The sequence below is a fragment of the Podarcis raffonei genome, chromosome 3 (assembly GCF_027172205.1).
Source record: "Podarcis raffonei isolate rPodRaf1 chromosome 3, rPodRaf1.pri, whole genome shotgun sequence".
In the NCBI taxonomy this organism is placed as follows: Eukaryota; Metazoa; Chordata; class Lepidosauria; order Squamata; family Lacertidae; genus Podarcis; species Podarcis raffonei.
In genome coordinates this window covers 12,988,910-13,005,882 of record NC_070604.1, presented here as the reverse complement: position 1 = coordinate 13,005,882, position 16,973 = coordinate 12,988,910, and the positions used below count along the sequence as shown (strand labels likewise).

Below are 16,973 nucleotides of genomic sequence, written 5' to 3'. Positions count from 1 at the left end.
GAGGAGTTTGCTATATGTATCTTTCAGTTGTGCCCTCTGTAGTTTTGTACTTTCCACTTCCTACGCCCAAATAATTTATATCAGAGTAGATACCTCCAGAAATCTGCTTCATGATATGTCACCCCCCCATTTTGTTAACAAATGGAATCTGTGACAAAACATTGCAGTGTGGAGTGCTCCTTTTCATGATGCCAGCCAGCCATGTCTTCACCCAAGATATTCCATTAATTTCCACTCCACTTTCCCCAGTTTTCTCTTTCCTCCCACCATCAGTCATGTACTCCATGGCAACCGAACATGCTCAGTCTCCTTAGTTTTTAATGGGTTTTTTTTTTTTGTATCATTCTTCCAAACTCAGGCTTTCCTGCACGCCTCCATCTGGTGTATAGCTGGTGTCATAAGAACACACACTTGGAGAATGAGTGTGTCATGAATATTAAGGACCGTTGCTCTCAGTGAGACCTCTTTTATTCTACTGTTTGGGTTGGTTGGCATCTGTCTGTCTTGGGAGGCGATGAAGAGGTGCACCTTTGGGGGATGAGGTCAAGCTGTTGGAAGGTCACAGCGCCTGCTGTGGCTGTAGAGACTGATACAGGAGAGACATGTTTTGCTGAAGCATAGTTAATGCAGCTGGAGGGGATTTGGGTTTGGGGGAGAAAAGTGAGACTCAATTTGCAAAAACAAAGATGATTGCTGTGCTAATAAGGTATCCATTAGCACAACATTTCATGTTTATGCGTTTGCAGCAAGGTCAGATGTAAAAAGTCGTTCAGAGTCCTGCCTTGTCCAATCTAGAGTTTTGCTGGTGAGATAGGAGCAAAGGTTTGGCCTAATGTGGAAGACCTGCAGATACCTACAAGGCAGTTTGGATTATGAGAATAATGCTATAAGTCAAATGCAGCTCTGTACCATGTGCTTCTAAAGGGTCCTGAAAATCCTTTCGTGGCTATGTTTTGTCAGTAAAATGTTGCACAGTCATACCTTGGTCTTCAAACAGCTTAGTTCTCAAACGTTTTGGCTCCTGAACACCGCAAACACGGAAGTTAGTGTTCCGGTTTGCGAACTATTTTTGGAAGCCTAACATCTGACGGGGCTTCTGTGACGGGGCTTCTGCAGCCAACCAGAAGCTGCGCTTTGGTTTCTGAACGTTTTGGAAGTCAAATGGACTTCCAGAACGGATTCCGTTTGACTTCCAAGGTATGACTGTAGTGATTTTATAAACAATCCAGAGGCATTAAGATGTTGTGCCAGGAACCTTTAAAGGCTCCAGCTCCTTCAGTGCCTTAAAAAAATACAAACTCAGGAGCTTAAACAGAATAATGTTGCTGCAGTTCCCATAGATCCCAGCATTGGGAGTTTAGCATAGGATTGGGAACTTTTTGGCCTCTCTTGTCACATGGGAGAGCCTAGTGTGCATGGTTTCCCCCTTTTGAGCTTCCTTCCACCCAGTGTTTGAAGGTCTGGGGGAGGAGTTGATCAGGACAGTCACACTATGGATGGCACCAGCATGCATTCAACCCCCCAACAAGTTATATGACTGCTGTATTAGGAGAAGGAAGAGCAGAGTCCAAACTCCTCAGCTTCTCTTATGAGACTTTCCCAAGAAACATTTTCCAAAGTCAATATATATATCTGCTTTGTTATCTATTAAATGTATTACCCTATCAAAGAAAGAGAGTACTTTGTTCTTTGTTCTGAACAAATCTATGCTGTCTTCAGGTGGTCATTCCAGTTTCCTCTAGATGCTTGCAGATTGATCACATTGTAATTGTTCTAATAGCGTCTACATTATGTAAGTCACTTTTATTGTTGTTGCTGTTGTTGTTTTTTAAAAAATCCCTGGGTCCTCCCTCTTTTCACATTTGGCAAGGCACTATATGTTTTGCTTTCTCCAAAGTGCTGCAGGACCTTATCTGTTCTCCATTGAGTTCACAAAGAAAATTGTGAGCAGCTTTCTGATCTCCTGAACTAGTTCTCTCAGCATTCTGGAGGGCATTTCATCAGGCCCTGCCAACTTAGAGGTAGGGATTTCTTTACACGAGGCAGTTTGTGGTTTCCTCATACTAAATGATTCTGTGTAATAAGTGATTCTGAGGCAAAAATAAAATAAAATTCTAATTTACATCTTGGCTTTTGTCTTGCAGGCGTTCCCGTGTATTTCAACAGGAATTTATGGTATGTAAAACCCATTATAAAGTTTCCATTCAAGCTATATTTCTTCATGACAAATAGTCGACTTTGGTTTTAACAAGGGTGTTTTGTTTTGTTTTTGGCTTTGCTGGAGCGTGTTCTAGTAGATGTTGCATGGGTTTTACATATTCAGTATTATTAACAATGTGTTCTACAATGCCTAGTGGGCTGTGTTGTGCTATCAAATTACAGGCTATGGCCCAAGGACCCGACAGAGAATTGATCTGGGTTTGCAAACAGCTACGCAGCTTAATATTACATGAATAAGAGAGTTTGATTGGCTTCCATAGAAATGCCGTTCCCATGGCGGGTGCGGGGCTGAAGATAACAGATGCTGCAGGGTTCTGTGTAAATTATGTATTGGAAGTAGTGTTATAGTATTGTGGGAATAGAGCCTTGTGTGGTACTGTGGGCCATGACTAGTGTTTTGCATACAATTCCTTGTCTCTCCACCTAATAGGATAACAGACAGCAGGGCTAGGAAAGGCCTCTGCTTGAGACCTTAGAGAGCCACTGCCAGTCAGAGTAGGCAGTTGAGGCATCATGTGTTCATATTGGGCCAATCACTGCCTCTCAGCCTAACCTACCTCACACGGTTGTTGTGGAGATTAAATGAGACAGGTGAGAACCATGTTCACCACCTTGATCTCCTTGGAGAAATGCAGCAAACAAACAAACAAACAAGCAAACAAGCAAACAAACAAATGTTTTCTCAGGATGTAGACAAGATGGAGACAGTAGCCAGGTTTCTGCAACACACACTGAGAATTTGTGAATGCTATACAACACTAACTTAAGTGCTAAATGCAGGGTTTATGGTAGGGTTTTTGTGTGTGTGTGGTTTTGTTTGTATTGAACCCTACTGGAATCTAGTACGTATGCCAATAAAAGTTTGAGAATCTATGAGAATCTAAACAAATAAATATTGGAATTCTTAGACCATAGACTGGCAGAAATTGTTATGTTTCCACAAGCTGGGTGCTGGGTGCTTTGGAAGAGTGAATATTGACCAGTCAGAACTGGCAAGGGGTAAAAGCTTGTGTCAGGTATACACAGTGCTTTTTTTATTGGGGGGCGCACAGGAGTATGCATACCCCTAAACATTTTGTGAATCTAAGTTTGGCCTCACTGAGGGGCAGTATTTCAATATGAGTAGGAAAATGAGAGTACCCCTAAACATCTTTTAGGGGAAAAAGCACTGGGTATTCATGTGATAACGAAATGAAAGTGTTGTAGTTGATATGAATTTCCACAGACATAGTGCCTTATATTCAGAGGGAGTTTTGATGGTGAGCTACACATGAATTCAAGCATTTCTCAGTTGAATTAATTAAATATTTTCTCATCTAGTATCAAACCTGAGTTGCTTTCTCCTCTTTTTGCTTCTGATCATACAGTGCTGCCTCGCAAGACGAAATTAATCCATTCTGAGAGTCTCTTCGTCTTGCGGTTTTTTCGTCTTGCGAAGCACGGCTATTAGCGGCTTAGCGGCTATTAGCGGCTTAGCGGCTATTAATGGCTTAGCGGCTTAGCGGCTATTAACGGCTTAGCGGCTTTAAGAAAAAGGAAATATACTCGCAAGAACTCGCAAGACGTTTCGTCTTGCGAAGCAAGCCCATAGGGAAATTCGTCTTGCGGAACAACTCAAAAAACGGAAAACCCTTTCGTCTAGCGAGTTTTTCGTCTTGCGAGGCATTCGTCTTGCGGGGCACCACTGTATCTGTATTGCCTGAATACAACTGCAGTTTGCAGACATAACTGATTTTTTTAATCTTCCAATCTAGATCCTGATAAGATTATTTATAATTGGAGGTGGCTAATGATATAAAACACAGCGGTGTTTTCTATCCTGATGCATATTTTTGTCATTATCATAGGAAAGCAGGACAGCCATGATTCATGGAATCTGTTGTGAAGTGAAATGCAAAGAAAATTGCAGGTTGTTTTTGTGACAGCCAAATTTAACAGAAAATAAAATGTGTCAGAAATGAAGTATATTTTCTGGTTGATCATAGATGTGGTTTAATGCTATTCTGAGCTGCATCAACAGAAGTCTAGTGTCCTCATCAAGAGAAATAATAGTACCACTTTATTCTGCCTTGGTCAGACCTCAAGTGGAGTATGGTGTCCAGTTCTGGGCTGGCATCACAGTTTAAGAAGGCTATCGACAAGCTAGAATGTGTGCAGAGGAGAGTGACCAAGATAATCAAGGGTAGGACCCAAAACAATGGATTCAAGTTATAAGAAAGGAGATTCCAACTAAACATCAGGGAGAACTTTCTGACAGTAAGAGCTGATCAACAGCAGAACAGGCTGACTCAGAAAGTGGTGGACTCTCCTTCCTTGGAGGTTTTTAAGCAGAGGTTGCATCTGTCATGGATGCTTTACCTGAGATTCTTGCGTTGTAGGGTTAAATGACCCTTAGGGTCCCTTCCATCTCAAAAATTATATTATTCTATGCAGATTCAGATCTGAGTGCCTTTATCATAGCCTGTCCACCTGTAACGGGCACTATCTGGCAGTTTGCCTTAGACTAGCTAGGAATTATCTGAGATCATCTGCAGAGAAATGGAGTCACTCCCAATGGCTTGGAAGATGTGTGTGCATATCTCCATCTCTCCTCCTGTCCCCCGCCAGTCCCCAGCTCCAACGCATCTCTTTCCTTGTGTTGGAATACAAAGCACAAGGAAGAAGAGTAAGGATTGTCCCCTCTAGCCTTGTTCCTGGCCTCCATGTGTTTACTAGACCTTGTGAACTAACTGTAGTGTATTCACACTGTACACACACAGGCTGAGTTCACACATCATGGTAAACCAAACTATGCCTTAGCAGGACTACGTGGATGTCTTTGCTCCTCCCTGGTCGTTTTAGCAACCAAGGTTTGGCTTAGGGTGTCATCCAAATCTGGGATTGTGATTAAACTGCCTCCTCCTTATCTATTGTCTGTAGCCAAGAACAAACTTGCACAATCGGAACATGTGTACAGATAGAGGCAACATGCACACAGTTTGTGCAGTCACAGGGTCTGTTCATAAGGTCATGATGGATGCCATTTTGCATAAAGAACAGCATGGTGTCCATATGAGGAACCAGTTCAAAGAGTTTCTATGGAATATTCATTACAAAATGATTAAAATATTGACTGGTTGTTTTTTTTTTAAGTTCTTAGTAAATAGAGCAGCTGCTGCTTGGAGTCCATTAGGATATTCAAAGTATTTCAGCAGTCTAATTAGCTACTCTGTCTAAGAATTTGTCATATACATTATTTAACAGAGATCTTATTTTAAATAGCATGCTACCCATGTTCAAACTGTTCCTTCAGTCCATTTCTCTCTGGAATACATTCTACATGCTTAGAAATTATTACCAGGGTGTCCATTGATTAACACTCAGCCATCTAAAATTAGCATTAATAGGATATATTTAGCAGACATACTGACTCCAGAAGGAGGATTAAAGGTATTAAGCTCAGTGCCTTGATGGGCACTGCCCTCTTGTTCTTGCTCTCTTGTATTATGAAATGTACATGTGCTGTAAATTTGTGATGTCCACTCGACAAATAGATCTATTGTTTCACCGTAATTTGAGACTAAATCTCAAAATCCACAGTACTACATTGTACTCTTGGATCCAGTATCAAATCAGCAGGGAGGACTAGTCACCATCTGTCCAAACCTCACCAGGTTGTGGTCCATCCATGACAACAGGGTTATTAGACCCTGCCCACACTACTTGACCACTACCAATGTAAAGGTAAAGGTACCCCTAACCATTAGGTCGCAGACGACTCTGGGGTTGCGGCGCTCATCTTGCTTTATTGGCTGAGGGAGTCAGCGTTTGTCCACAGACAGCTTCCGGGTCATGTGGCTAGCATGACTAAGCTGCTTCTGGCGAACCAGAGCAGCGCACGGAAACGCCGTTTACCTTCCCGCCGGAGCAGTACCTATTTATCTACTTGCACTTTGACGTGCTTTCGAACTGCTAGGTTGGCATGTGCAGGGACCGAGCAACGGGAGCTCACCCCGTCGCTGGGATTCAAACCGCCGACCTCCTCATCGGCAAGTCCTAGGCTCTGTGGTTTAACCCACAGCGCCACCCACATCAAATACCATGTTAAGTATGCACTGGGCCCACAATGTACAGTCTCATGGTTGTCAATGTGGCCATGATGTCTTGAGACAAACCACATACGAAGGCCTTAGTGTGTTGGTTGAAGTTGTTTGGGGGCACTCCTACACCACTGCCAAAACTACCTCCACCAGTTCAGATAGGGAGGTTGTTGGGCAGTAGGGCCAGTGTTACATCTCTCTGGTCGAACTCTAACTCCCGGCTCCAATGGAGGATTGCTGCAGCACTTTTTTATGTTAATATACAAAGACAGAGAAAACAAGGCATCTTTATTTTCCTTCTCTTCCTGCTCTAAAACTGGAAGAACCAGTGTGTCATCACGCTCGGTTATTTTGCTATCAGTATGCTAGATAGGAAAGCTGCTATATCACTGGATGAGTGCAACCAAAGAATGAGACTCCACATGGCTCTCTCTAATGAATGGCTGATACTGTTCCCTAGCCAGGAACCAGATTGAGATGGTGCACTGTAGCTGCTTCTTCAACCTCCACGTCCATGGGTTTTGCTTGCGCTAATGACAGGGCATTTCAACCCTGGAAGTGGATTCTGACTTTATCTCTTCAGCACCTGTTTAATGTACTGTCCGCTATTGACTACTGTGAACCTTTCCCCCTTTCTTTTGTCTGGAGATGTAACATCCAAGAAAGCTAATGTATCAGCAGCAAATGAAATTCAGTGACAAGAATGAAATGTGGCTTTTGCCACTCTTGAGTGAATTAATTTTGAAAGCCGGTATAGTCAATGGATAAACAATGAACGGAGGGTCTGGATTCAAGTCCGACCTTTCACACCATCTCACAGCATGGGAATCAATAGCCCCACAGGTTTGTGATGAGGGAGGAGGCATTCAAAATGGTAAAGTATCTTACTGATCAAAAGGGTTTGATACAATATGGGACTGGAAGATGGGACTTTTCTTTTAAAAAGAAAAGAAAGAAATTCAAAGAATCCGAAGAAAGTGCTTTTAAGATTATTTTTGGTGGAAAAACTCCCACAAATGTGCATTTTCTTGTTAAGTGTCCGCTTCATTTAACTCCTTACAATTTTTTTAATAGTCTCCTTTCTGTGTGCTTTCATTTCAGATTGTCCACCAATGAATTTCAGGATGTTCACTCTTCATTGTATTAATGAAGAAGGAAAATCATATGAGGAAGGCTAGGAATAATAATAATAATAATAATAATAATAATAATAATAATAATAATTTATTATTTATATCCCGCCCATCTGGCTGGGCTTCCCCAGCCACTCTGGGCAGCTTCCAAAAAAACATTAAAATACTGTAATACATCAAACATTAAAGCTTCCCTAAAATATTCAGTGACATCTGATGTGAAATAACATTACAATATCCTGTGTCCTAAGAGTATTGCCTGCTGTTTTGAACAATTTGAATTATTTCTAACTTAGGGCAGCTCCTCTTTGTACACTTTTTATTCCAGTACAGATACAATATACACAACAGATATCAGCCAGGGAGCCAAAGTAAGTTACTATCTCGCCACTCTCTTTCCTCAGCAGGTGAGGATAAATGAGAGAGAAAGAGATTGTGCATCACTCCCTGAGCCCTTTGCCTAGGATGGAAAATAAATACTGAATAAACAGCCGGCTTTCCTTACTTTCCATTTGAAACATTTACCTAGTGTTTAAAACATATTGCTCAAAAGAAGTGAAATATTTATTTCATGATTAACAATTCCCCGATCAAAAGACGAGTTTGATAAACAATTTCCTTAACTAAAACCTTGGTTAACTACTACAGTTAATAACATTTCTCGCCCTCTCCAAAACCAATAACGTTTTCCAATTCACATGAAATCCAGTGTGAAATCGGTCTTCGTTGTTTCATTTAGTTGATATTATCCTCCTCGATCTTGTAAAGCCAGTTCACAGTGCTGCTTCCTCATCAGGATCCTAATACATTGGATCCTCAGTCCACAGGCTGATTAACGAGGTAGTGAAGTAGCATTCAATACCCTTTATCAACTCAGCTAAACCTTAGGTTTGGAAGTGGACAGTTTCTTTATGGGTGGTACTGGTGACAGGCACACCAAAGTCCCCTTGTTCACTATAATGGGGTGAACTGAAAGATTAGGCTGTCAGGCCAGCCAGAGACCTCATTTTTCTTCCATGCTGCATAGGTTGCCCCTTACTGCAGCCAGCGTTTGATTGCGATTAATTTGTCAGGGTTGGTTGTACAAAGGAAATGAAGAAATGGATTGCCAATTACAGTTAGTCTGCTTGCGGAGTGCCCCTCAAACCAGTGCCATTCCACAACAGTGACAGCTTAGAAATAAACTGCATTTGCTTTCATTGAGCCAAGCCCCAGTCCTCAGTGTATTTCAAAGAAGCAGAAAAGGTGACTAAGGTGACCTTTTCTCTCTTCGCTCTCTTAACAACTCCAGTGGATAGTTGACATACATTGCCCATCTTGCAAGCAGGCATACAAATAAAGGTTGTTATTTTTTTGTTACCCAGCTGGTAAAAATGCACTTAAATTCCAGCTGGAAACAGAACAAAATTCTGAAGGCACCAACCCAGTCTTGCCCCAGTTGTCTTCTCCAGCAACTGGGAAACACTGGCCTGTGAGCGCTCCAATTGGAGAACAGCCTTTACCAAAGGTGTCATGGGCTTTGAAGACCCTCGAACTCAGGACCAAAGGGAGAAGCGCGCTAAGAGGAAGAAACACTTGGCAAACCCTCAGCGTGATCAACTCCCGCCCGGAAACCCATGTCCCCATTGTGGAAGGACGTGTGGATCCAGAATTGGCCTCCACAGCCACTTACGGACCCACTGTTAAAACCTTGTTTATGGAAGACAATTTTACTCGGCTGTGAGTGATCGCCAAAGAAGAAAGAAGACAGTAAATCTGCAGAAAGTGAACGTCCACAGAAGTGAAAATGGTTGTTTAGTCTGGAGCTTGCCAGCCTTTACCCAGATGAGAGCACCCAAATGAGATGCACTGCAGGGTTGCAGTTTGTGAAACACTGTCAGGAAGCCTATTCCAGAGACAAGCCCATTAACCATTCAGGTCTGCACCCAACTTTGTACATCAGAGATGAGGAACCTCACATGTGGGGGCCACATGCAGCCCTCTAGGCTTCTCTACTTGGCCATTGGGACTGTGTCCAGCCACACTTCTTCCTCTGCCCTGATATACACTCTCCTTGAGTGTTTTTGCCTGGCTATAATGTGCTATTGAGCTCTGCTCATGCTTCCTGCTTGCCTGGCTGGAGGATAAAAAGGGTTGAATGAGGTTTGGCTCCTGGACCTGCCCACAACTGGCATAGAAGCTTGTGCAGAAGGGAATGTTGGTTTTCATGATGCATTCTACACTCACTTATCAATGCGCAGTAAACCTCATGCCTGAAGCATGTTCCCATTGAAACTACCACCCTGGGAAGACTGGATCATATGCTATTTTCTGAAACCTTTCTTCCAGGTATGCCCCTCCCCCTGTATCTGTTCTTGACCTCTCCCATGATTCCCACCAGATGTCAAAGAGAACAACAATTAACCTCAAAGCAACAGGAATCTAGGATTATGAAATGGGATTATTTACTCCAGTCTGGAAATATAGCCCATGTTATTGAGTCCTCATTCTTCTTATTTTTCATTTTCCGCCCATAACACCCACTCAAAGTCCTGTATTCCATGTTATTAGTAACAAGTATACCATCATTAACACAACAATGGGATAAGAATATGTTGTAAACTGAGATTTTGTATTTAGGATCATGCCAAAACAGTATTGAGGAATTACTTAGCAAGAAGCATTTAGAACATGTAAAATATTTCAAGAGACTTAACAGCATAATCCTATGAAAGCCTCTTCAAAAATAAGTATGACTGAATTCTGTGAATTTCTTCCCATTTAAGCATGTATAGGACTGTGCCTGCAAATACTGCCCTACCAATAAAAATAAACGAATTAAGTCAGACACCTGTAGGGTCAGGAGGGCAGTTCTTTCAACCTCTCAGGCTGGCAGTATTGAATTGCTGCATCAGATTAATTGAAACAACACCTTGCATGTTCATTTAGTCAGCATAACATTATCCGCTTAGCAGGGAGACCAGAAGGCATTTAGCGTCACCCTCCCCTCTCTGAATTGTCTTCATTCTAGCTGGCCACTATAAGAAAATTATGTAACATTGAACAAGTTGTTTGTTTTCTTTTTCCCTCCTCGCCACTTTTTCCTTTTGTGCTGTGCCTGTTAAACTGCAATCCTGTTTTTGTTTTAATCTCTGTACAATGCTTAGCAAAATGCAGACACTTAGTAGATCGTTGTCACTATTAATGTCAATAGTAAATAAATAACTCCTGCTAACCGAAGACAGATGAAACAATATTGTCCCCTAGTTGTTGTTGTTTTAATGAACAGAAATTATCTCAGACCTATTTTTTGGGAATTAAACTGCTGTAGAAAGATGGAGCTATAGACAGATTGTTAGACTGATGAAGACTGACAGTTTGGTTTAACATTATAACGAGGAGAAAATTAACAGTTTATCCTTATTACAATGAAAGCAGCCTAAAAATTAATGCTCCTGGCTTGGATCCCGAGAGCTTAGGAATAGTACTGTGCTCCCAATGGTGGCAGGTGGAAGGAGTTGATTTTCATCATTCCCTATATCCCCACGCCAGTATGCTCCAAAGGTTTGAGAGACATGCTCACAAACCCCCATACCCCAAACAGCATGGTAAGTGACATTCAGTGGCTTTGAGAGGAAGAGGGGATCAGTGAAAAATCACCTTTCCCTCTTCCACTCTCACAATCTTCTCCTGGATCAAAAGCCACTTCACAAATTGAGCAGGGGGGGGGGGATCAGGATCCAAACCATTGCCTCTTGAGAAGCACACAGAGAAAACACAAATCCTGTACAGAATATGGGAGCAGCTATGTCCGGACTTGGAAAAAACACATTTGCAGTTTGTGGGTTAAAGCCTCAGCGCCTAGGACTTGCCGATCGAAAGGTCAGCGGTTCGAATCCCCGCGGCGGGGTGCGCTCCCGTTGCTCGGTCCCAGCGCCTGCCAACCTAGCAGTTCGAAAGCACCCCCGGGTGCAAGTAGATAAATAGGGACCGCTTACTAGCGGGAAGGTAAACGGCGTTCCGTGTGCTGCGCTGGCTCGCCAGATGCAGCTTGTCACGCTGGCCACGTGACCCGGAAGTGTCTCCGGACAGCGCTGGCCCCCGGCCTCTTGAGTGAGATGGGCGCACAACCCTAGAGTCTGGCAAGACTGGCCCGTACGGGCAGGGGTACCTTTACCTTTACCTTTATGTCCGGACTTGGAAAAAACACATTTGCAGTTTGTTTTTGTTTTTTTTTAAATAAATGTTTATTAAAATTTTACAAATCAAAAAGTTCATCATTTCACATAGATCATTCCATTAGATAAGGCCCACAGAAAAAACAAAAAAGAAGAATATATAACAAAAAAGAAAAAAAAAAGAAAAATCCACTTTTTAAAATTACAAAATTCCATGTCCCTCTGTCCTGACCTCCTCACATCTCTCTTTTTTGTGTTCCTCTTTATTCCAATCAGATTCAGCAAGTTCAAACCCTTATTCAAACCATACTTAAAATTATATTTTCCTAATTATTATGTCCCAAATTTTCCTTATCTTAGCCCATTCCTCATCTTATATACTATGACATAATTTTATTCTGTTCATAGCCCCCTTCTCCTTTTTAAAATTCTTCTTTTCATTCACATTTAACCAAATCCCACATGCCCTGTTACCTTCACTTCCCACGTCATATTAACACTCAGACATTTTACAATGTTTTTGTAAATAGTCCTTAAACTTTTTCCAGTCCTGTTCCATCAGTTGTTCTCCCTGGTCACGGATTCTGCCAGTCATTTCTGCCATCTCCATGTAGTCAATCACTTGCATCTGCCACTCTTCCACGGTGGGTAGATCTTGCGTCTTCCAATACTTAGCGAGAAGTATTCTTGCTGCTGTTGTTGCATACATAAAAAATGTTCTGTCTTTCTTTGGCACCCGTTGGCCAACTATGCCCAAAAGGAAGGCCTCTGGTTTCTTAGGAAAGGTATATTTAAATACCTTCTTCAGTTCATTATATATCATTTCCCAGTAAGCCTTAACCCTTGGGCATGTCCACCAAAGGTGAAAGAATGTTCCCTCAGCTTCTTTACATTTCCAGCACTTGTTGTCAGGCAGGTGATAAATTTTTGCAAGCTTAACTGGGGTCATGTACCACCTGTAAATCATTTTCATAATATTCTCCTTTAAGGCAATGCATGCCGTAAACTTCATACCGGTGGTCCACAACTGCTCCCAGTCAGCAAACATAATGTTATGACCTATGTCCTGCGCCCATTTAATCATCGCTGATTTAACCGTTTCATCCTGTGTATTCCATTTTAACAGCAAGTTATACATCTTTGACAAAATCTTAGTTTTTGGTTCTAACAGTTCTGTTTCCAATTTTGATTTCTCCACCTGGAAGCCAATTTTTTTGTCCAAATTGTAGGCCTCTCTTATTTGATAATAATGAAGCCAATCTCGCACTTTGTCTTTTAATTTCTCAAAACTCTGCAGTTTCAATCTGTCACCTTCTTGCAAAACACATTTGCAGTTTGGTCATAGAAGAAGAAGAAGAAGAGTTTGGATTTGATATCCCGCCTTTCACTCCCCTTCAGGAGTCTCAAAGCGGCTAACAATCTCCTTTCCCTTCCTCCCCCACAACAAACACTCTGTGAGGTGAGTGGGGCTGAGAGACTTCAGAGAAGTGTGACTAGCCCAAGGTCACCCAGCAGCTGCATGTGGAGGAGCAGAGACGCGAACCCGGTTCCCCAGATTACGAGACTACCACTCTTAACCACTACACCACACTGGCACATAGGAATTTGTAGTAAGGAGAGACTTGCTCTCTTCAAAACAGCTATGTGCCAGTTGGACCTCTACAGGTGAGGTTAGTTTAGCTCCTTTCATAGAGTCAAATAACCCAAACCAACCACTATTAATTGTTCTTTCACTATCCTTTTTAACATGAGGAAATCCACTGCCTCAGACTGGCATAAACTGCTTTATATGTATATCTACTGTTTTACGTAGATATTCAATATTTTTGTGTCTGAAAGGATGAGAGGATCACAAACAATCCCAGGTTGTTTAGCTGACCAATTATCCCATGATTCATGTTGTACCAGCTTTCTGCACATCTGAAAACACAGTTAAGGCTGAAATTAAACAGGCTGCTTATTTACCAGTTTTTTTCAGGATCCCAGCTAAGCTTGTAGAAAATCTCACTGCTATAAAATTGGATTACTTGTGTGTTAAACCTGAATAGCAATGATCTAAATTTAGTCCAGGAATTGCACGGATTTCTATTTAGGAGTAAATTTCAGTACCCCTTATCCAGTGGTAGTGGCAGTGCATTAGGTTAGGTTAGCTGCAGCTGAAATAATTTTTATCTATCTTTTCCTATTCCTTTAAGCTACGTTTGTACTTGCATGTTTTCATCTTCAAGGTAAATAGCAACTTCAGGGAGCTGTTTAGATTGGAAAAACAGTACAAAGGACTGATCCTTCCTCCCCTAGAGAAGTGGCCCTGCCCCAGTTTAACAATTATTTTTTAAACTTTATAAAACCTTCAGTCCCAAAGATACATTATTTAGTCAAATATATATTGTGTTGATCCCAGTTCAAACCTCCAGCTACGTTATAACGCCCAAACTCCTTTCAGATTTTTGGATTAGATTGGATTGACCACACTGTGTTGTGTACAGCTTATATTAAGCATCAAAATTGCTATCAGTGTCAGCCCTGCTAAGAGTACATATCAGTGCAAATTGGATCTATCAAAGTAATTGGCCAATATAAGGCATAAGCTTAGACAATGAGTCATAATAGCTTTTCATTTGATACACTTTAATAGCCTCAAAACATTAATCATTTTCTTATGTCTTTTAATTACCATAAAGTAGTTATGCTTAACGTCTGTAATAGGTTTTATACATTATACCGCTGTGCTTTTTAAACCATGCTTTTTATGGAAAGTTGTAAATATAATATAAGAGCCCATTATGGGTCCTCAGCCACTTTAACCTGCTGCCATTATCAGGACAAGTAAAGCACAACAAGATTTTTCTAACCATATTTTTAATGGGTCAGTTATTCCCCTTTATTTCTGCCTTATTGGCAGTTAGCAAAGCAGCAGGTTGGTTACTAAATCTTAAACTTTCTTAATGAAAGAAATACTATTTTCTGTCCTGTTTAGAGAAATGCATTATGGTTCCGCAGAGAAGTAAAAAACGGGAATAGTGATTTTCAAAAAGATAATCTGTTCAAGTGGCTTCTGGAGACTTTGGAAAATCCCAAGGATTGTGTGTTTGTGTGTGTGTTTTGTTATGGTGCATTTGTTATGGTGTATTCTGTGACACCAACAAGTAGTTATTCTTAAACATATTATTGCAAATAAAGCCAGATTGAAATAGAGTGGAACTTACTCTCAAGTGAAGTGTTGTGGTCAACTAACGTTTACTCAGAGTAGACTTCTTCATCCTCTATGCAAGTGATAACGGCCTTTGGTGTGGACTTGGCATATCTGTGTGGATGGATGTTTTAATCTGTTTTTAGTTTATCACTGTTTTTATCTTTTTTATGCTTTTTGTAAACTGTTTTGAGACGGGGGTTTTCAAGTCAAGGGGTATATAATTTTTATGAAATAAATAAATGGTCCCTTGGTGAAGAATTTGAAAATGGAATAGTGGCAGCGGTTATGGCCCCATATTTTGCTTCTCACTGTGGCAGTGGCAGCGTCACCTTTGGAAATGTTTGGCAGCTACCGGGGCTGGAGATGACAAGTGAGGCCAAGGCCAAGCCAGGCCTTGCCTCCCTCTGCCTAAGCAGTTGCTTCACACATGGGCCATAGCTTAGAATCTGAGGGCAAGCCTTAGTTTGTGGCGCTTCAGCTTATCTTTATACCTCCCTGCCTCAGTGCAATAAGTTCCTAGTTAGTATTCCCACATATCAGCTGCAGAGATTCTTCCTAATCAAAGTTGTCAGCAATAATAAAGGTAATGAGTGTGGATATTGGCAGCATTTCTCTGTCAACTGTAATGAAGATTCTTTGTTTGTGGAATCATTTACCAAACAAGATATCCCATGCCCTGATTAATGCCTTGTCACTCTCCCCGAATATACGGAGCAGCAACAAAAATAGTTGCCACATCACTAGTCTTCAGGTTTTGGAGGTTTGGTTATTGATTGTCATTGTTCTGTTATGGTCCCAAGGAGGAGCAAGGTAGCAAGTTAGGTTGTTTGTTGTGGCACCAAGGACAGTTACTTGTGAGCAACCTGCTGCAAGTAGAGCTGGAGGTGAACTGAGACCTTTTTTGAGCCTTTGCCTTGTTCTGTGTCACTTTGCTGGAGAATGGGTCAGCCCTCTGACCTGAAGGCTAATGCTGCTGCTTCCCTCCATTGCCACCTCATTGCATGGTTGGACTGGTGAAAGTCCTAGCTCTGGTTACATAGGATCCACTGCTTTGAGATCCAGTTCAATGGGCTTCTGCCTGCCAGCCTCATGTTCATTGGAGCCCTGATGGCAGACTCTGAGCCTTTTGGGCCAATGGATGTATACCCTCTGATTCCATGTCCTGGTCATTGCTAGACTTTGGGGTCATGGCACTTACTCTCTTTGCTGGCAAACTCATGGTATGTGCCGTTATCATCTGGATATAATTTTATCAACTTGCAGGTAGATTAGATGAAATAATGTCACTCCATATTATATGTATTCTTTAAAATCTTCAGGGTTGACTTATGATACTATCACTAAGGGCAGTCAGAGTTCAGGTTGCGTAATTTCAGATGTGTTAGAGAACCTTTATTTATGCATTCCTAAAATACCTTCAGGGCATGTTCCTCATATCTGATATTCATACATCACATCAACTGGGATTATGTACTCTCCTCATATTCACGCAGTAGCAACGTCTGCCCCTGTTGTATTTTAAAAGGAAATTATGTTCATACTGGTGTCTGCTGGAAGGACCAGTATAAACCAGTCCAAGCTGTTGAATGAAAACCCATTCCTGTTATGGAAAAACTATGGTTTAGTCTCTCTGTGACTGCTGACATATGAAATAAGTAATTCTAAAAGAGGGAGGAAACTAAATCCGTCATCTTGTCCATGATGTGCACAATTGGCTTTTTCTTCAGGTGTGGAGTCAATAGCCTTGCACACTTCTTGTCTGGAGATGTTACTATGATGCTGTCCAAACTGTTTTTAAGGCTGAAATCTTAACCCAACTTGCCCGTTGGGTGCAACTTACACACTGAATTCATTTAGATTTACTTCTGAATAGATGTAGCTACGATTGAATTGTAATTGTTGTTATACAAAACTGATACTTGCATGAAATGTTGCATAAATTATTCACATAGAGTCATCATTTGATTTATGTGTACCATCTTCTTCCAGCAGTTGTTGGGCATCCAAAGTCTGGCTTTCTTTTTATATTTATTACTTTTAAAGCTTACAAAAAAGGAAGAGAAGAAAGAAAAGACAAAAGAGAAAAGAAAAGAAAAAAACAATACAATACAAAATATAAGCAATACAAAACACAACCTTAACACATTAAACTAAACACATTAAACTAAACAAAACCCTATCCCTAATCCTA

At 41.3% G+C, this 16,973-nt stretch overlaps 1 protein-coding gene across 2 annotated transcripts in view; it reads left to right on the top strand.

Annotated features, from left to right (window-relative positions):
• The window catches only part of MACROD2 (mono-ADP ribosylhydrolase 2), a 974,476-nt gene that overhangs the window by 572,817 nt on the left and 384,686 nt on the right, over positions 1-16,973 (top strand). For both annotated transcript variants that reach the window (XM_053380605.1, XM_053380604.1), the window contains exon 7: positions 2,145-2,175. In XM_053380605.1, the coding sequence (XP_053236580.1) occupies positions 2,145-2,175 (31 nt within the window). The remainder of the gene's footprint in view (positions 1-2,144; positions 2,176-16,973) is intronic.